This window comes from Entelurus aequoreus, linkage group LG26 (assembly GCF_033978785.1).
Source record: "Entelurus aequoreus isolate RoL-2023_Sb linkage group LG26, RoL_Eaeq_v1.1, whole genome shotgun sequence".
Classification (NCBI taxonomy): domain Eukaryota; kingdom Metazoa; phylum Chordata; class Actinopteri; order Syngnathiformes; family Syngnathidae; genus Entelurus; species Entelurus aequoreus.
This window is the reverse complement of record NC_084756.1, coordinates 20,081,712-20,103,811: the sequence shown is the minus strand read 5'-3', so window position 1 is coordinate 20,103,811 and position 22,100 is coordinate 20,081,712. Positions and strand designations below refer to the sequence as shown.

At 39.1% G+C, this 22,100-nt stretch overlaps 1 protein-coding gene across 2 annotated transcripts in view; it reads left to right on the top strand.

Moving 5' to 3' along the window:
- Positions 1–5,261: 5,261 nt before the first annotated feature.
- Positions 5,262–22,100, top strand: part of iffo2b (intermediate filament family orphan 2b) — an 84,827-nt gene continuing 67,988 nt past the window's right edge. Inside the window, exon 1 of one of the 2 annotated variants that reach the window (XM_062038222.1) lies at positions 5,262–6,202. In XM_062038222.1, coding sequence (XP_061894206.1) covers positions 5,724–6,202 — 479 coding nt within the window. In that variant the 5' untranslated portion in view covers positions 5,262–5,723. The remainder of the gene's footprint in view (positions 6,203–22,100) is intronic. The other variant, XM_062038223.1, reaches the window with a different exon arrangement.

Here is a 22,100-nt window from a genome sequence, read left to right as displayed (position 1 = left end):
CAATACAAAAGTGCTAAAAAAAAAAAAACACACACACACACACAAATAAAAGAATTCACACTTCACACTGCCTCTGATGGACACTTTGAAGACTCCAATTAACCTAAAATGTATATTTTGAGAAAGTGGGAGCAAGCCGCAGTACCCGACTCATATACACATTGGCATAGCACCAAATTCTGGGCCCCCATACACAAAGACTCCGAAAGGGCCCCCCATCCCACCCTAAACCCAACACCACCGCCCATTACAGGTTAAAAAAAATTAATTATCGCATGGATTTGGTTGAAACCAGCTCTTTAAAACACATGTAAAACTTTAACTAGGTTTTTGATTTTTTAAAAGATGGGACTAACATATCTACAACATATCTGGATAACCTCCCACCCCCAAATAATTAGGCTTTGTTTTAGGTTTCAACAAATTCAATATAAAGTGGTCAGAATATGAATTTAAATAATCATATAACATGTCAGTATTCACTTATATGATTAGAAATTAGTCAAATATTCAATAACTTCAGAGTGTAAAGCAGAGATTATAGCTGATACATATAAGATTATTAAAGTGGGTAATATCAATCATTATAATACATCATTATCTCGTCAGAGTTAAGTCACCCGTGTCTTTAAAAACTAGTGATGCCTTTGTGACTTTAATCTGGTTTTTGAACCCAGCACATTTTTTTTATGAGATGCAAAAGTGAAACTTAAGTTTCTCTTCTGGTGTACATTGATGACGTTATGAAGTGTGTGTTAAGTGAGGCGGTCAAAGTAGGGCTGCTACTAACCAGGTGCATATATCCACTTTGAAATATTGTTTGTGTGTTGCCATATAAAAAACAACGTTTTATTTGATAAATAAAATGGAATAAAACAAACAAAATATAAAAACTTTTAATTGACGGAGAGACCTAAAGTTGAGCTAGACATTTAAGCGTTGAAAGTAAAAAAAAAAAGAAAAAGTATGACTTATTTATAACACTTTTTGTGAGAATTTTAGTGGGACTTTTTTTTTTAAACTGTCATTACTCAAAAAATAATAATGAATTAAAATCAACGTAATTAATTAATTAATTATGACCTATTTACTTCACATCAAATATTCCACTTGAAAAAAATTCAGGGGGAAATATTACATAGTTTGTGTTTTTGCCATAAAAAACAGGGTTTTGACAAAAACGGGCATAAACATTAAAAAATGTATCTTTATATTGACACAGACCTGAAGCTGTTGTAGAGATTTAAGCGTTAAATACATTTTAAAAAAAATTAACATATGACTTTTAAAAATAATGACCTAAACTTGAGGGGAGCTCTGAAGGTTAAAAAAATCAATACATCGTATTGGTTTTGAAAATGAAAAATATCAAGATGGCCCCCCGCATGCTTTGATTTTTCAGTGTGTGTGGCCATCAGTGAGAAGTTTGGTCAGCACAGTCCTCTTGGGTGGTACACATGGGGATTTATGGCTCTTTGAAGGGAGCTAGTTCTTGTGGAGTCGCTCCTTTAAAAGAGTTGTTCAAAATAATTGCTCTTTATTATAATTTTTTTTTAACTGTTTTTTTAAAAAATGTAGATCAGAATAAATTAAATCGACACAAATGTTACTGTATTGATAAGAATTATTCTGAAATATTGGCAATCATTTTATCTTTACTATGATTTTTTTACTCTACATAAAATGTCTCCATTAATTGACAATGTAATCCCTATTTGGAATTTTCCCTACCCTAAATAACTTTGTGGCATTATGATAATAAATATTAAAATACAAAAATAACAAGCCAGAACAAAATGTATGTAACATAGTAAATAAGATTAGAGGACATAATAAAACCCTACCGTGTGTACGCTTGACCTACATCAGAACAATCAACCAAAGTAACTAAAAAAATATAGTAATAATAAAAATTAAAACCATTTTTTAAATTTTTTTTTAGTTTAGTTGCCAATCTGCATGTGCATACACTATATTGCCAAAAGTATTTGGCCAGCTGCCTTGACTCACATATGAACTTGAAGTGCCATCCCATTCCTAACCCATAGGGTTCAATATGATGTCGGTCCACCTTTTGCAGCTATTACAGCTTCAACTCTTCTGGGAAGGCTGTCCACAAGGTTGCGGAGTGTGTTTATAGGAATTTTCGACTATTCTTCCAAAAGCGCATTGGTGAGGTCACACACTGATGTTGGTCCTGGAGCATTCAAAGTTCCTTTCACTGGAACTAAGAGGCCAAGCCCAACTCATGAAAAACAACCCCACACCATAATTCCTCCTCCACCAAATTTCACACTCGGCACAATGCAGTCCAAAATTTCCCGTTCTCCTGGCAACCTCCAAACCCAGACTCATCCATCAGATTGCCAGATGGAAAAGCGTGATTCATCACTCCAGAGAAGGCGTCTCCACTGCTCTAGAGTCCAGTGGCAACGTGCTTTACACCACTGCACCCGACGCTTTGCATTGGACTTGGTGATGTATGGCTTAGATGCAGCTGCTTGGCCATGGAAACCCATTCCATGAAGCTCTCTGCGTACTGTACGTGGGCTAATTGGAAGGTCACATGAAGTTTGGAGCTCTGTAGCAACTGACTGTGCAGAAAGTCGGCGACCTCTCCTTCTATGCCACATCAATATGGAATGCACTCCCAACAGGTGTAAAAGAAAGGGCATCTCTATCCTCCTTCAAAACCGCACTAAAACAACACCTCCAGGCAACTCCAACCCTTGACAAACACCCTCCCCCTTCCACATCCCTGGATTGTAAATAACCAAATGTAAATAATCAAATGTATTTCTAATGTATATACTTGTTCTTATGCTATCTGAACTCACTATGTTCTCTGCTCGCTGTACATGTCCTACCAAGTCAGACCTACACTTTTTCAATGCCCATTTCCCTGATGATGCAATTGTTGATGACTGAAGTGCTGTTATCAACCAAACCCTCCTCATCCCACCCCCCAGATTGTAAATAATGTAAATAATTAAATGTATATAATCTGATGATGAACTTGTGTGAAGACTGTATTATGATGATAGCATATATTTGTACCATGAATTGATTACGTGGACCGCGACTTAAAAAATTATTCGGGTGTTACCATTTAGTGGTCAATTGTACGGAATATGTACTGAACTGTGCAATCTACTAATACAAGTTTCAATCAATCAAACAAAAAAACTCTTTGCACTATGCGCTTCAGCATCCGCTGACCCCTCTCTGTCAGTTTACGTGGCCTACTACTTGGTGGCTGAGTTGCTGTTGTTCCCAAACTCTTCCATTTTCTTATAATAAAGCCGACAGTTGACTTTGGAATATTTAGGAGCGAGGAAATTTCACGACTGGATTTGTTGCACAGGTGGCATCCTATGACAGTTCCACGCTGGAAATCACTGAGCTCCTGAGAGCGGCCCATTCTTTCACAAATGTTTGTAGAAACAGTCTCCATGCCTAAGTGCTTGATTTTATACACCTGATTCCAGGCCCGGCCCGTGGCATAGGCCGTATAGGCAAATGCTAAGGGCGCCGTCCATTAGGGGGCGCCACGCCAGTGCCACAAATGTTGGAGAAAAAAAAGAAGAAAAAAAGTATTATTTCTAAATACAAAAAATAAGCCCACGCTAATTAAAATGCAAAGTAAAGCCTATTTAATAGAAATATTATTTGTTACAACATTACGCCCCCCCCCCCCCCCCCTCCCGCACGGTGCGCCCCCTCCCTTCCCGTATCATGACTCTTTTTGGACGTCACCACATAAAAAAGTCAACACAAGATGTCAAAACGGCCAAAACTGTCAGGTGCCCAGGGAAGAAAAAAATAGAAAAGAAGAGGAGGAGAAACGAGAAAAAGACAGAGGTAGCAGGTAGGTGACGTTAGCTTACATTAAATTATTTGTCTGTTACAGAATGTGATAGTAACCTGGCTTTTTAGCATTAAGCTAATGTTACCTGATTCGGCAATTGCTAATCAATAAATAGCTAGTTCTGTTTTAACGTCGGGTTAATATTGTGGAGGGGGCTAAATTGTTATGGAAAATAATAATGTAACGTTAGGTAATTACAGTACTCCCACCTTTCCTCAGGGACATTTGTATTAGATATTTTAAGCAGGTGTTTTTTGTTTACATTGTTATTGCCTTCTGGTTAGCTAATGTTTGCCCTGCAGGTAATAGCCACTTTTCCACCCCTTTATATATCAGGTAAAGTTGTAAGCCTAGTTGTTAAAGTGCACATCATTAATGTTAATTAAGCAATATCACATGAGAGGGAATGCTGTTTTTTAATTTGAGCACTGCTGTGATTCGGTTAAAGATAATCATAACATAACATTCTCATATAATATGTTAATTTGCTTTCTTTAAGTAAAAAAAAAGGTCAAACAGAAAGCTATTCAGTTTCTTGTGAGTATATACACTTCACTGCCGATGTGGGGGGGCGCCACCTAAAATCTTGCCTAGGGCGCCAGATTGGTTAGGGCCAGGCCTGCCTGATTCTCATCATTTGGATGGGTGGCCAAATACTTTTGGCAATATAGTGTAAATACGGCGTATCACGGGGGTCGGCAACCCGCGGCTCTAGAGCCGCATGCGGCTCTTTAGCGCCGCCCTAGTGGCTCTCTGGAGATTTTTCAAAAATGTATGAAGAATGGAAAAAGATGAGGGGAAAAAAAATCTATTTTTTTGTTTTAGTATGGTTTCTGTAGGAGGACAAACATGACACAAACCTCCCTAATTGTTATAAATCACACTGTTTATATTAAACATGCGTCACTGATTCGAGTATTTGGCGAGCGCCGTTTTGTCCTACTAATTTTGGCGGTCCTTGAACTCACCGTAAAGTTTGTTTACATGTATAACTTTCTCCGACATTCTAGGACGTGTTTTATGCCACTTCTTTTTCTGTCTCATTTTGTCCACCACACTTTTAACGTTGTGCATGAATGCACAAAGGTGAGTTTTGTTGATGTTATTGACTTGTGTGGAGTGCTAATCAGACATATTTGGTCACTGCATGACTGCAAGCTAATTGATGCTAACATGCTATTTAGGCTAGCTATATGTACATATTGCATCATTATGCCTCATTTGTAGCTATATTTGAGCTCAATTAGTTTCCTTTAAGTCCTCTTAATTAAATTGATATCTCATGACACATGTAATATGGCTTTTAATTTTTTGCGGCTCCAGACAGATTTGTTTTTGTATTTTTGGTCCAATATGGCTCTTTCAACATTTTGGGTTGCCGACCCCTGGCGTATCACAACTGCGAATCGGGTTTCATCGTTCACTTAAAAGATCCGTTCAAAACACTCGGTTCGTTTGTGAACGTCACATCGCTAGTGGGTGGGGCGTGAATATGGGCGGGGCTACAGTGGGTGTCTCCGCTTTGTATTTTTTTTTTTTTTTTTTTACATGAACCTTGCACACCAGAGGACCAACCGGCGTCTTCGGTCCCGCAGTGTCCGATTTTAGTGTCCGGTACTCGGCTTTGGGAGGAGGAGAGGACGGACTGGGTGGTGTTTGGACAGATCGAGGAAGAGGTGGAGGACATGTGGGCGACAGGAAGTGCTGCGTGTCTGCGTCAAATATCTTGAATGATGGTGCCTCTTTATCTTTATAAACACAAGCAGAAATGTGAGAGATAAAAGCCACAAAAAAAAGAGAGTTTGTGTCGCATTGAGCCCAAGTGAGACCAGCATTTTGATTGTGATACACCGACATGAGCTCGCTCTTTTTCCCCGATGCTCCGCCGCCTCCAGCCCCGACCGGCGGCGGCCAAGCCCCGGCGGGGACCAGCGCCCTGCGGAACGACCTGGGCTCCAACATCCACGTCCTCAAGACCCTCAACCTGCGCTTCCGCTGCTTCCTGGCCAAAGTCCACGAACTGGAGCGACGGAACCGGCTGCTGGAGAGCCAGCTGCAGCAAGCCCTGCAGAGGCCGCAGTACCGCGGGCTCTACGGCCGGGAGGTGGCCGTGCAGACGGACGGGGGTCAGGAGTCCCGGCTGCCGGGGACCATGTGGACGTTCACCCACGTGCGGCGGCACGGGGAGCGCGTGGAGACCCTGCGCGGGCCCGGGGTGACGTGGACGCACCCGGACGGGGTGGGGGTCCAGATAGACACCATCACGCCCGAGCTCAGGGCGCTGTACAACGTGCTGGGCAAAGTGAAGCGGGAGAGGGCCGAATACAAGAGGAGGTGAGTGCAGCACTGGACACTTCATTAGGGACACCTGTCAATCAACAGCACGTCTGCCTTTCAAAAAAGGGTTTATTTTCTAATGACTGTGTTTCTAATATTGTGTGATTCTCAACTACAACCACAATAGTAAACATGACAGTGGATACTGTACTGGGTTTATTGCACTTCTGACAGTAAAATCAACTTTTTTTTTTAACAAATCAAAATATCAAATCAAGTCCAATAACATAATAGATTGAAGTAAACTAGTATAATAATAGCACGGTATTTTCCCCTATTTTTTAAAGGACATTTTGTGTCTCTTTTGTGGGTGCTTGTACGGAAGATGATATATTTCGTCAATTAAAAAGTCCAACAGAAAGTTGAAAAGCAAAAAATAAAACAAAATATGCCTACAGTATTGAGTTCAGCGGAACCGTGATTGGTTCTTGAACATCCATCCATCTATTTTCTACCGCTTGTCCCGTTCGGAATGCAGCTGACATAGGTTCTTGAACATGGTTTGTTAAATGAACATTTCGTATGGTGGACCAGAGTTCCCACAATAAACAATGTAAACATGAAGAATTAGTTGTAGTCTCGACAAAAGTCCCTTTATTAGTCAAATGCGAATGGGACAAGCGGTAGAAAATGGTTGGATGGATGGAATGCACACTTTAAATACACCATTATATACTGTATATATATATATATATATATATATATATATATATATATATATATATATATATATATATATATATATATATACACACTACCGTTCAAAAATTTGGGGTCACATTGAAATGTCCTTATTTTTGAAGGAAAAGCACTGTACTTTTCAATGAAGATAACTTTAAACTAGTCTTAACTTTAAAGAAATACACTCTATACATTGCTAATGTGGTAAATGACTATTCTAGCTGCAAATGTCTGGTTTTTGGTGCAATATCTACATAGGTGTATAGAGGCCCATTTCCAGCAACTATCACTCCAGTGTTCTAATGGTACAATGTGTTTGCTCATTGGCTCAGAAGGCTAATTGATGATTAGAAAACCCTTGTGCAATCATGTTCACACATCTGAAAACAGTTTAGCTCGTTACAGAAGCTACAAAACTGACCTTCCTTTGAGCAGATTGAGTTTCTGGAGCATCACATTTGTGGGGTCAATTAAACGCTCAAAATGGCCAGAAAAAGATAACTTTCATCTGAAACTCGACAGTCTATTCTTGTTCTAAGAAATGAAGGCTATTCCACAAAATTGTTTGGGTGACCCCAAACTTTTGAACGGTAGTGTGTGTATATATATATATATATATATATATATATATATATATACATACATACATACAGTCGTGTGGTCAAAAGTTTACATACACTTACACTTGTAAAGAACATACTGTCATGGCTGTCTGGAGTTTCCAATTATTTCTACAACTTTTATTTTTTTGTGATAGAGTGATTGGAGCACATACTTGTTGGTCACAAACACCATTCATGAAGTTCGGTTCTTTTATGAATTTATTATGGGTCTACTGAAAATGTGAGCAAATCTGCTGGGTCAAAAGTATACATACAGCAATGTTAATATTTGGTTACATGTCCCTTGGCAAGTGTCACTGCTATAACCAAATATTAACATTGCTGCATGTTGTCCTGAAGAATTTAGAGGTAATCCTCCTTTTTCATTGTCTCATTTACTCTCTGTAAAGCACCAGTTCCATTGGCAGCAAAACAGGCCCAGAGCATAATACTACCACCACCATGCTTGACAGTAAGAATGGTGTTCCTGGGATTAAAGGCCTCACCTTTTCTCCTCCAAACAATATGAAAATGCTTAATATAAGGGAAAATGTTTTAAAATTTGCTTACAAAAACAAAAACATCTGGGATGTGGTGAAGCCGCAATATTTAAAGCGCGGTGTAATGAGGGACGACTCTATAGTCTTAAAAATGTAATCAAATAATAAAAATTATAGTATATTACTCGTAGGTTTGTACGGTATAACAGTATCGGTGTAAATACTAATGAATCATATTCAGTACTACACCGCCTCTAAAAGTCGTGACATTGCAGGTTTTTCGAGCAGAGGAGCATGTTCGGCAGCGCACAATCACAGACTACTTACAAGCAGACACAGTGTGTAGACAAAAAAGGGAGAACGGACACATTTTAGCCCAAAAACTAACAATAAAGGTGAAGCTATAACACTGAAACACCCTCAGGAAGAGGTGCTTTAAGACATGGCTAGCTAGCTAGCGGCTAAAGTCCAGCCGCAGTCGGCAGTGTTTTAGCTACTTCTAAATCACTAATCCTCGCCTTCATGGCGACAAATAAAGTAAGTTTCTTACAAGTATCATCCCTGCAGGACGAGGAATAGCTAAACATGCTTCACTACACACCGTAGCTCACTGGCGTCAAAATGTAAACAAACGCCATTGGTGGATCTACACCTAACATCCACTGTAATGATACCAAGTACAGGAGCGTATCTAGTCGATACTACTATGATTACATCAATATTTTTTAGCATAAAAAATATTTTTTCATTTTTAAACAATTTATATTATCTTTATAAACTCAGGAAATATGTCCCAATATGACCAATGTATGATCCTGTAACGACTTGGTATCAGATTGATACTTAAATTTGTGGTATCATCCATCCATCCATTTACTACCGCTTATCCCTTTCGGGGTTGCAGGGGGTGCTGGAGCCTATCTCAGCTACAATCGGGCGGGAGGCGGAGTACACCCTGTACAAGTCGCCACCTCATCACAGGGCCAACACAGATAGACAACATTCACACTCACATTCACACACTAGGGCCAATTTAGTGTTGCCAATCAACCTAGATAGATAGATAGTACTTTATTGATTCCTTCAGGAGAGTTCCCTCAGGAAAATAACCTATCCCCAGGTGCATGTTTTTGGAAGTGGGAGGAAGCCGGAGTACCTGGAGGAAAACCCACGCAGTCACGGGGAGACTAATGTAAATTATCCAACCAACAGAAGAATAAGTGATTATTACATTTGAACAGAAGTGTAGATAGAACATGTTAAAAGAGAAAGTAAGCAGATATTAACAGTAAATGAACAAGTAGATTAAGAATTCATTTTCTACCGCTTGTCCTTAATAATTTTGACAAAATAAAAGAATGGAAAATGACACAATATGTTACTGCATATTAAGGCTGCAACAACTAATCGATTAAAATCGATTATAAAAATAGTTGGCGATTAATTTAGTCATCGATTCGTTAGATCTATGCTATGCGCATGCGCAGAGGCAATTTTTTTTATTTATTTAAAAATGTTTTATTTTTTTTTATAAACCTTTCTTTATAAACAGCAACATGTACAAACAGCTGAGAAACAATAATCAAAATAAGTATGGTGCCGGTATGCTGTTTTTTTTCAATAAAATACTGGAAAGGATATAAATGTAGTTTGTCTCTTTTATCCGATTATTAATCGATTAATCAAAGCAATAATCGACAGATTAATCGATTATCAAATTAATCGTTAGTTGCGGCCCTACTGCATATGTCAGCAGCTAAATTAGGCGCCTTTGTTTGCTTACTTACTACTAAAAGACAAGTTGTCTTGTATGTTCACTATTTTATTTAAGGACAAACTTGCAATAAGAAACATATGTTTAATGTACCCTAAGATTTTTTGTTCAAATAAAGCCAATATTGCCATTTTTGTGGTCCCCTTTAATTTAGACAGGTATCGAAAAGTATTGAAATACACTACCGTTCAAAAGTTTGGGGTCACATTGAAATGTCCTTATTTTTGAAGGAAAAGCACTGTACTTTTCAATGAAGATAACTTTAAACTAGTCTTAACTTTAAAGAAATACACTCTATACATTGCTAATGTGGTAAATGACTATTCTAGCTGCAAATGTCTGATTTTTGGTGCAATATCTACATAGGTGTATAGAGGCCCATTTCCAGCAACTATCACTCCAGTGTTCTAATGGTACAATGTGTTTGCTCATTGGCTCAGAAGGCTAATTGATGATTAGAAAACCCTTGTGCAATCATGTTCACACATCTGAAAACAGTTTAGCTCGTTACAGAAGCTACAAAACTGACCTTCCTTTGAGCAGATTGAGTTTCTGGAGCATCACGTTTGTGGGATCAATTAAACGCTCAAAATGGCCAGAAAAAGAGAACTTTCATCTGAAACTCGACAGTCTATTCTTGTTCTTAGAAATGAAGGCTATTCCACAAAATTGTTTGGGTGACCCCAAACTTTGGAACGGTAGTGTACACAAAATATTCGTTATTCAATTTTTTTCTTCATAAAAGGCAGATTTGTTTTGCTGCAGCTCTTATTGTATCTCTTTAAAGTTGTACTTAATGCTGTGTCCTGTTATAGGGTGTATCATACATACTACATGCCTTAATTTGACCAATTCTATGGTTTTTATTGGCAATGCAGTCGTTAGAAATGTCCAGTAATGATGTGTGTGGGCTATATTGGTCACACGTTAGGCCGTGTGAAGAGGCTATCTGTCCATCTTCATCAAGTGTGATGTTTCCTACGCCGTCCTCACAAGGATGTGATTGACAGCAGAGTGAAGGGCGGGGACACATGACAAAGAGCTGATGTGATTCGCTCTGCATTAACAGACATGACTACTCAATCGGGAAGAACACAGCTTCTCCGTCACCTATTAGGAATTTCCTTTTCGGGAAGCGGCCGACTCAGCGTCCCGTGTTGACCCGGGTCAAACTGCAGCCTGTGTGGCATAAGCCTGCCGGGAGGCGAGCCAAAGCCTTGAGACATGTCTGTGCTGTGAGCTCAGCGATGACCAACGCTCACTTCCCTTGTGAGCCTTTTGACTCAGTCACACGAAAATGTGTGCACTCCATCCTCTGTGGGGACCTCAATATCCTGTCCTGTCCACTCCCTGATATCTGCGGCATTTCCCTACTAGCGGAGGCACGGCCATATAGAAATCTGCTTAAAGGGGAACTGCACTTTCTTGGAATTTGGAATATCATTCACAGTCCTTATGTCAGACAGAAATAACATATGTTTTTCTTTTTTTAATGCATTCTAACTCGTAAATGCATGAGTCAGCTAAAAATGGAGATGGGAATGGCTCCGTTAAACCTCTAAAGCGCACTATAAAATCTCCAAAAACCTCCATCATCGTTTTATATAAACGCTGTAAATATATATGTAATTTAGTAATAGGCTTATTCATAATAACATGTAAGATTTGCATATTTTGCTCATTTTAAGCAAACGATGGCATATACATTTTTATTTCAACAACAATAACTACCATAAAGATTCCGGACTATAAGCGGTAAAACATAGCGGCTAATTTGTGGGTTTTTCTGTGCTGCCGGCAATAATAACAATAGTTTTCAAAAATAAAACAAGCAAAAAACACTACGAATGTGTTTTATTGTTTGTGCTATGGCGGCATCTTTTGGACGGCTTAGCTTACTGCTGCAGTGTCCTTCCATTTAGTGTTTTTAATCGGATGTGCAGTGCCGTTCAGTCTTTTAGCCGTTCATAGCGTTTTTACTCGTATGTATTCTTCATTCATCACTCCAAGAAAGGTTTGTAAGTTTTACAATGTAACTAAAACAATCCATACTTACTAAACCGTCCCATGTGTGATGTCTGTAGTCGTGTTTTCATGCACATTTGTACATGCTATCGTAATGTAATGACGCTAGCACCGTTAGCATTAGCTAATATGGTAACACATTTACGAGAGTCTGTGTTAGCATTATGAACTTACAACGGCATTCTTTTTGTATTGTTTCAGTTTTACACATTTCTCAGTAAATTCACCAAGACGTCATATTGGAGTTATTGAGTCTGTTTAACTGATTGGAGAGCTAGCCTCCGCAGCTCGTGGGTCCCCGACTACGACTTCTGTTTTGTTTGATCACCCGTTTTACTGCCGTGCTAAAGACACCGTTTGAAAACAATTATGGTATGTGAATAAACATTTAAAGAATCTTTCTATGTAAATAACTCATTTGGCAACGGTGCGGCTAATATATGGAAAAATACAATTTTTCCCTAAAATTCAGTGGGTAAGGCTAATATTAATATATATATGGGAGCTGTATAGTCCGAAAATACGGTACTAATCATGGCAGACTTCATGAGGGACAACAACAACCATAAGGACCAATGATGATCCAGAACCTTGTATTTTTGAAACTGAATATATGTCATACTTGCCAACCCTCCCGGGTTTCCCGGGAGACTCCCGAATTTCAATGCCCCTCCCGAAAATCTCCCGGGGCAACCATTCTCTCGAATTTCTCCCGATTTCCACCCGGACAACAATATTAGGGGCGTGCCTTACAGGCACTGCCTTTAGCGTCCTCTCTCACCTGAAAAGGAGACTATTATATATGTCTCCGTTATCCATAGGTTTATCTATAACCCATAAAGTAGGCAGGCACGGAGCTATTTCTCAGCGTGTGTTTATTCCAGCCGGTACGTTAATACACTGACACACAACATCCGGATTCCCATCATGCATTGCTTCAAAACTACGGCAAGTAGTAATGTCCAAAAACATAACAGAGACGAAGCAGAAGAACGAAGAAGAGACATGGTGACGACGAGTAAGAAGAAGAAGTACGCTTGCAAGTTCCAAAATGATTGGAAAACATACTTTCAGTTCATCCAGGACAGCTCGAAGGGGAAGGGGTATGCTGCCTGCACATTTTGTAGATCAGACTTCTCCATTGAACACGGTGGCCGAACGGATATACTCATTCAAGAACGGATTATTTATATATATATATATACATATATATATATATACATATATATATATATATATATACATATATATATACATATATATATACATATATATATACATATATATATATATATATATACATATATATATATATATATATATATATATATACACATATATATATATATATATATATATATACATATGTATATATACTGTATATATATATATATATATATATATATATATATATAAGAAATACTTGAAAATATATACACCTCCCCGCTACGCCCCCCCCTACCCCCCACCCCCCACCCCCATCTCCCCAATTCGGAGGTCTCAAGGTTGGCAAGTATGATATGTGTAAGATGAACTACAAGTTCAAACACTACAGTTCAAGGTCTGCTATCACTGTGATGCAGTCTGGTGGGATGTTCATATCCTCCCGTTTAAATGAAGAATTAATCGTAATCCTCACATAGGTAAAAAAAAAAAAAAAAAAAGTGACATACCCGGGTATAAATAAATGAAGAAATAATCATAATAGTCATGCAGGTAAAAAAAAAAAAAAAAAATTGACGCAAAGCGAGCGTCTTTTTATGTCTTTTTCGCCATCTCCGGGTATAAATTGAATGTCAAAGTTGACCAACTTCTCGGTTTATGACCACATCCTCCTACTATCCAGGTGAGAGACATGATTTATAATATATAATTAACTTTCAGCAGCTCAGTATAGCAGCATAAGCAAACTATCGCTCTGTATTTACGGCGCCTCTATAAGTAGTTCCTTAAGGTTAGCACCTACAATAACAATACCATTATTACTTTGTTAATATACCTTCATGTGTCTTCTGTTTAGGGCCCCAGAATTTTGTGCTATGCCCCTGAAGACATATACCGTATTTTTCGGAGTATAAGTCGCACCGGACGAAAATGCATAATAAAGAAAGAAAAAAACATATAAAAGTCGCACTGGAGTATAAGTCGCATTTTTGGGGGAAATTTATTTGATAAAACCCAACACCAAGAATAGACATTTGAAAGGCAATTTAATATAAATAAAGAATAGTGAACAACAGGCTGAATAAGTGTACGTTATATGAGGCATAAATAACCAACTGAGAACGTGCCTGGTATGTTAACGTAACATTTTATGGTAAGAGTCATTCAAATAACTATAACATATAGAACATGCTATACGTTAACTAAACAATCTGTCACTCCTAATCGCTAAATCCCATGAAATTTTATACGTCTAATCTCTTATGTGAATGAGCTAAATAATATTATTTGATATTTTACGGTAATGTGTTAATAATTTCACACATAAGTCGCTCCTGAGTATAAGTCGCACTATGAAAAAAACTGCGACTTATAGTCCGAAAAATACGGTACTCACAAAACACTTGTCGGGCAGCGTCAATTGCTTTTAATACTAAATAACGGGATAAGTGAGATTTTTGGGTGTTAAAGTTCACTGCTCTGTCGCGACATTGGGGTACACCCTCACACGTTCTCACACGTTCTCACCAGATTGCTGAGCAGGATTTACTTATATCGAACCAAAACAATGTTTTTGGACTGAATTGTTAGCTTCCAACTTTGTGGCAACAGTCTGGGGAAGGATGTTTTCTGTCTGTAGCGCACAAAGCGAGTTCTGTAAAGGTTTGCTGGGATAGTGTGGAAGCTGCAAAAGGAGGTGTCCTTAATTTGTGTAACGGTCAGCTGTCTTAATACTTTAGTCCATGTATTGTAATGTATACAGAGACTTTGCCTCTTTGCATCGGCCAGCAATACGTCTTCTCTGCTGTTACGTCACGGCTTGTTTTGTCTCGTCGCCTAAATCCTCTTTACTGCCGTCACGTTTCGGCCTCCGCTCCCAAACGAGCCCCCCTCCCCCTCCCTGTCTTTGTGCTCAGCCATTCCTTCGTCCTTCACTCCGCCCGCCCTCTCGCAGTCCCTCGCCATGCCTTACCCCCACTTATCCCTCGTCATGCAGACTGCTTTGTAAAACACCCTCAATCCCATTCCGGCCCCCACAATCTTCACATGCCCACATGCCCATCCCTGTGATTTATTAAAGTTTTACTACGGAGGACACATACATGCACACACACAGGGCGATGGATGGCCGACATGCACCATCCCAGACTTGCATTCATGTAGTGAAGTATGAGCTTGTTTACGTTCCGGGCTTTCTGAATGTGACCTACAGTAGGGGCGGGGTGTGTGAAAAGGTGAGGGACAACCACCGGCCACATCATTAAGTACACCTGCACAAAACAAGGGGATGACTTAGAATTTTTTTTAATTTAAAAATCAAAATTGTGTAATAAGAAACCTTTTTAAAATATCCGTATTTTCCAGATTACAGGGCGCACCGGATTATAAAGCGCACTGCCGGTGGTCTATTTTTGATCTCTTTTCATATATAAGGCGCATAGGATTATAGGGCGCATTAAAGGAGTCATATTATTATTAATTTTTTTTCTAAATGTAAAACACTTCCTTGTGGTCTACATAACATGTAACGGTGGTTCTTTGGTCAAAATGTTGCATAGATTATGTTTTACAGATCATCTTCAAGCCGCTTTCTGACAGTCGCTTCCGGATGCGCCGTTTTGTGGGCGGTCTTATTTACGTGGCTCACCTTAGGCAGCGTCTTCTCCCCGTCATCTTTGTTGTAGCGGTGTAGCGTGCAAGGATGCGAGTGGAAGAAGTATCAAAAGATGGAGCTAACTGTTTTAAATACATTCAGACTTTACTTAAATCAATATCAGAGCAGCATCTCCTCATGCGCCGGAAATGTGCACCGTGAAAAACCGTCCGACCGGAACTCTCTAATAACTAAAATTCCTTGGGTAAATAATGTAAACTCACTACACCGGTATGTTTTAGCGCTTTCATGGCGAGTTTACTGACAGATATAAGTAAGAACTTTACACTACTTTATATTAGAAATGGCAACAGCTGAGGATGAATGTCCCATAACAAGAAGATAGAGAAAAAGAAGAAGCCTATCGACTACAACGGCAGACGCGCGCAACTTTTCAGGATTTATGCAGATCCCAAATACAGATCAGCAGGTACCATAAGATAAGAAAAGTTGCTTTTGCATAATATTGCGAAAGAAAACGCCAAATAATGTCTTACCTTATACACACACCCTAATAATACTCGCATGTTGAAGCACAGTACAATCCATCAAGCGGTGCAGCTTCATAGCTTAGTCGTACTAAATCATTTTGATGGATTTTTGAGGACCGTGTGTAGGGCTGCAACTAACAACTAATTTGATAATCGATTAATCTGTTGATTATTACTTCGATTAATAGATTAATAACCGGATAAAAGAGACAAACTACATTTCTATCCTTTGCAGTATTTTATTGAAAAAAAACAGCATACTCGCACCATACTTATTTTGAATATTGTTTCTCAGCTGTTTGTACATGTTGCAGTTTATAAAATAAAGGTTTATAACAAAAAGAATAAAAAAGAAAAGAAAAAAAAAGTAGCCTCTGCGCATGCGCATAGCATAGATCCAACGAATCGATGACTAAATTAATCGCCAACTATTTTTATAATCTATTTTAATCGATTAGTTGTTGCAGCCCTAACCGTGTGTAATGTTCTATATTTTCAATGGAACATATAAAATATTGGTGTTGTTTGCTTGAGTCATATTTCCACCATAGTGCAGTCTACACTTATCTCTTATGTTTGACTGCCATCTGCCAACATACGACAATTGAAATGCGGGAATTCTGGGAAAAAACTAGACATTTTGGAAGCGGGAAAATTGTTGGTTGTAATGTTCAGGATGAGAAAAAATGTCCTAGAAAATGTGGAATTTTGGGGACGGCGTGGCGCAGTTGGGAGAGTGGCCGTGCCAGCAACCTGATGGTTCCTGGTTCGAGCCCCACCTTCTACCAACCTCATCACGTCCGTTGTGTCCCTGAGCAAGACACTTCACCCTTGCTCCTGATGGGTCGTGGTTAGCGCCTTGCATGGCAGCTCCCACCATCAGTGTGTGAATGTGTGTGTGAATGGGTGAATGTGGAAATAGTATCAAAGCGCTTTGAGTACCTTGAAGGTAGAAAAGCGCTATACAAGTGTAACCCATTTTAATTCTGGAAAAATGGGAATTTTGGTAAGATTAAAAAATGTTAGCGAACGTGTCCTTTGACATATAATTAATTGTACTTTTCCTTTTGAACTGAGCAGCCTCTAGACAGAGTCGTGCTCTCTGCCATCCCCACTATACTTCTGTGGTGCCATAATAAAATATGGCAAATAAAAAGCCAATTCACTTTTAAATGCAAAATCAACTAAAATCTCGTGAAAATTGCGCAAAGTTGCAAACCTGCTTGACGTAAGTTGCCATCGACTTTGAAGGTTCTGCTCCAGTAGTCAATGTGTTCTTTCGCAGTGGCTGGAGAATTCCGATCCACATGATTGTTCGAGGCTTGACAAGAAAGACAGTGATTTACAGCTGTCATATGCAGCAGTAATGTACACAAACATTCCAACCAAAATCATTACGTCATTTCAACTGTCCAAGGATGGGCGTCATAAATCACGCACCTCGGCATTCATTTAATGGCGGACGGGGGCTGAGGCAGCACCTGCTGAGGGTGTTATATGCGTTCCTCTCGCCGTGACGAACGGAAAGAAGGAGGGTAAGGTTGATGTCAGCTGTGCCTCTAACGTGAGCGTCTTGCAATATTGTGAAATGTCGCACTTTGGGTTCAATGAGTTTGTGCCAGTAAGACGTTGGCAGCAGCACATGCGCGTGTTTGAAATGCCTAAAGGAGAGAGGATCTGACATCTGAGCATCTCTGTGACATTCAGCAACAACATTGTTTATCAAGTCGACAGTGACACGCCTATAGGGATGGGTATGGAATTTGGTACTCTTATAGGTACCAAGCACAGTCTGTTGGTACTAGTGTTGTCCCGATACCAATATTTTAGTACCGGTACCAAAATGTATTTCGATACTTTTTTAAATAAGGGAGACCACAGAAAAATGGCATTATTGGATTTATTTTAACAAAAAATCTTACGGTACATTAAACATACACTACCGTTCAAAAGTTTGGGGTCACATTGAAATGTCCTTATTTTTGAAGGAAAAGCACTGTACTTTTCAATGAAGATAACTTTAAACTAGTCTTAACTTTAAAGAAATACACTCTATACATTGCTAATGTGGTAAATGACTATTCTAGCTGCAAATGTCTGCTTTTTGGTGCAATATCTACATAGGTGTATAGAGGCCCATTTCCAGAAACTATCACTCCAGTGTTCTAATGGTACAATGTGTTTGCTCATTGGCTCAGAAGGCTAATTGATGATTAGAAAACTCTTGTGCAATCATGTTCACACATGTGAAAACAGTTTAGCTCGTTACAGAAGCTACAAAACTGACCTTCCTTTGAGCAGATTGAGTTTCTGGAGCATCACATTTGTGGGGTCAATTAAACGCTCAAAATGGCCAGAAAAAGAGAACTTTCATCTGAAACTCGACAGTCTATTCTTGTTCTTAGAAATGAAGGCTATTCCACAAAATTGTTTGGGTGACCCCAAACTTTTGAACGGTAGTGTATGTTTATTATTGCAATCGAAGAAGAATTTAGTCCTTAAATAAAATAGTGACCATACAAGACAATTTGTCTTTTAGTAGTAAGTAAACAAACAAAGGCTCCTAATTTATCTGCTGACATATGCAGTAACATATTGTGTAATTTTCCATTCTATTATTTTGTCAATATTATGAGGGACAAGCTTTAAACATTTATTATTAATCCACTTGTTCATTTGCTGTTAATATCTGCTTACTTTCGCTTTTAACATGTTTTATCTACACTTCTGTTAAAATCTAATAATCACTTATTCTTCTGTTGTTTGGATGCTTTACATTAGTTTTGGATGATACCACAGATTTAGGTATCGATCCGATACCAAGTGGTTACAGGATCATACATTGGTCATATTCAAAGTCCTCATGTGTCCAGGGACATATTTCCTGAGTTTATAAACATAATATGAATTTTTTTTTTAAAGAAAAAAGATTTTGTGACGATAAAAAATATCGATGTAATCATAGTAGTTTAGATTAGATACGCTATTGTACTTGGTATCATTACAGTCGATCCAACCATGGCATTTGCTTACATTCAGGGTGCTAGCTTGCTGTTTACGGTGTGTAGTGAAGCAACTTTAGCTATTCCTCGTCCTGCAGGGATGATACTTGTAAGAAACTTACTTTATTTGTCGCCATGGAGACGAGGATTAGTGATTTAGACGTAGCTAAAACACGGCCGACTGCGAATGGACGTTCGCCGCTAGCTAGCTAGCCATGTCTTAAAGCACCTATTCCTGTGTGTTATAACTTCACCTTTATCGTTACTTTTTAGACCAAAATGCGTCCATTCTCCCTTTTCTGTCTACACACTGTGTCTGCTTGTAAGTACTCTGTGATTGTGCGCTGCCGAACATGCTCCACTGCTCGCAAAACCAGCAATGTCATGACGTGACGGTGCGGCGTCATGCCCTTGAACCGCTACTTTTCAAACAGAGTATAGTACCGGTTTTGATTCATTAGTACCGCAATACTATGCCAGTACCGGTATACCGTACAACCCTAGTTGGCACTACAGGGTGCTGATTCTCGTAAAATCAAATGGTGCCATATATTTCGATACCTTTGTAGCACGTGACGTCGTATCCGGTTGCAAACTCGGCAGCGGCTCAAGCATTTGGCCGAGAAACAAGCAGTCAAGCACTCAGAGTGGACTCAGTCGGACTGCCTTTAAGTAATGTTACAATTTTCCATAGCAACAGAGCAAGAAGAAAATGTTTGGAAGCACAGTAAGGCTCCACCTTTCAGAATGCGGTAGCTCGATGCTAATTCACTTTAGATTTGCTTTAGATATCGATAAGCATTAGCGATTTTACATGACGATTTCAACACCTCCAAATTTGGTTATGAAAACTACAACTAAGATGTACGTTACAATCAAACAGCTGGTGTGTAATAAATGCAATACTTACTGTACAGTATACACACAACAACAGACTAGTACATGCAGCCTAATGGCAAAGACTACTTCCTGGCTAAGGCAACGCATCGTGATCCACACACTACTGCCATCTAATGTCTTGAAATTGAAACTGCATGCAAAGTCTACTGTATAAAATAGTACAGTACTGTACTTGCGAATGAGACACAGAAGTGTAAGAAAACTAGGTAACGACTGGACAGCAAAGTTCAGTTTAATTAAAAAAACGAAATACCGAAAATTGGTACGTTGCGTATCAATACAAATGTTTTATACAAGTTTTGAAGGTCCAAACAGGGTTTCCCTTCAATGTGGCCACGCCATTTTCATTACTGCTACACCTTGAAAATGAGTTTTTTATTTATTTATTTGAAAACAAATTAAAGTAATATATTGGAGCCCCCGGAAGAAATCACACAAAGTCCGACGCTATTTTTAACTTTTATTACCAAATCTTATGATAAAAAACCGACACAATTCCAACAGGTTTTACCTCCCGTGCAAACACTTTCGTCTCGTGAGTCCCTGCTTCCCCGGACACACAACAACGCTTCCTAATTCTCCGCCAATTAACTTTCAGGCACGGATGATGTGTTTGCAAACATGAGAAAACTGACATCAAATCCAAACCACACACATATTAAACATTAATACCAGCTGGTAGGTACAGTATATTTTGCAATATATAGCCTATTATTTGTGCACTATTGACAAGTGATGTACAGAAAACTTGACCACCGAAAAAAGACTTTGAGCACCGAAAACCGTGCTAGTGAACCGGATGTAAACAAAACATACGCCATTGTGACTGTCTGGAGCGTTGTCAGCAAGTCTGTGATGTGGACGTAATGTTTTATATCTAATGCAGATATACCCTCGGACAGATAAAAAAAATCATATCATCAGAGCAAATTATGCAAATTACTTGATAACTTCATGGTGACGACGCCCATAACCACACCCCCAGTGCCACAGATATCTTGGCAGTTTACTATTTTACCATTTTTTTTAAATTACTCTTTTGTGTGTGAGTTGAGGTGTGTTGTCCAAAATCTAGCCTTAAAGCTAGAATTTTGAACGTTTAAAAGTGCTCTAGTAAGCCCGACTGGGAACACGTTTTGTGTGTCTGTAGCTTTTAATGCTAATGAACTGTGTTTGTCTACACTTGTCTTCGATGGTATGTGTCTCTACTGTGTACCTTCGCCAGTTTTTACATAGATCACTGTAACTCTTGTCCAGCATAGATGCCACATATCACATACAACAACGCAACGTTAAGGAGTTGAACAAAAGGACACAAACATTAGCAACACTGGCACAGCTATGTTAGCTTCCATGCTAATGTTACGCTCACATTTTACCAGCACCATCACACTATGTTATCCTATTTGCTGAAGAAAAAACTAAACTTACAGCTCCCACATCTATAGCTGAATGACGCATAGTCGGTAGAGCTCCAGGCTCCATTTTAGGAGGTGTAGCGAAGCCTTGAAATGCTGTTATTGTTGGAACATAATTAAAAGTCAATTTTTTCAATAGTGGACATTTTGATGATAGCTGATACAAGCTTGTTGAATGTTTTTTTTTTAACAATAACACTTCCGAAAGCAGGAATCCTATGAGGGTTTAGCTTATCCTACACATGTATAAAACAAAGGAAATAATGTCTAGTGAATCAGAAGCTGTTGGTCGTTAGCCTCTTGGGTATTTTCTTCCTGCATGAATAATTAAACAAGTCTGATTTTAGCTGTGTATGTGAATCAATGGGAGCGGAGAATTGAGCGACTTTGATCTCACTTCCTGTGCTCACTTACAAGAGGGGCCACCTTATTTGAAAGAAGACATGGTTACATGGTGAGGTGAAGGTTATTTCCTCATCAAGCTGTACTTCAAGCTCGCCCGTCACTGATGCCGGCCTGCCCCAACCACTAATCCAGAACGCTTCTATTCAGGAAAGGATTTTTTTTTTTAAGCCGTCACCTCGCTACGAGATTGCCACCTCATTCCTGGCCGGCCTGGAGCACTTCCGGCTTGGCACAAAGCACAAAGCTCAGGCCTCAGCACCCGGAAGACCTACATAACTAT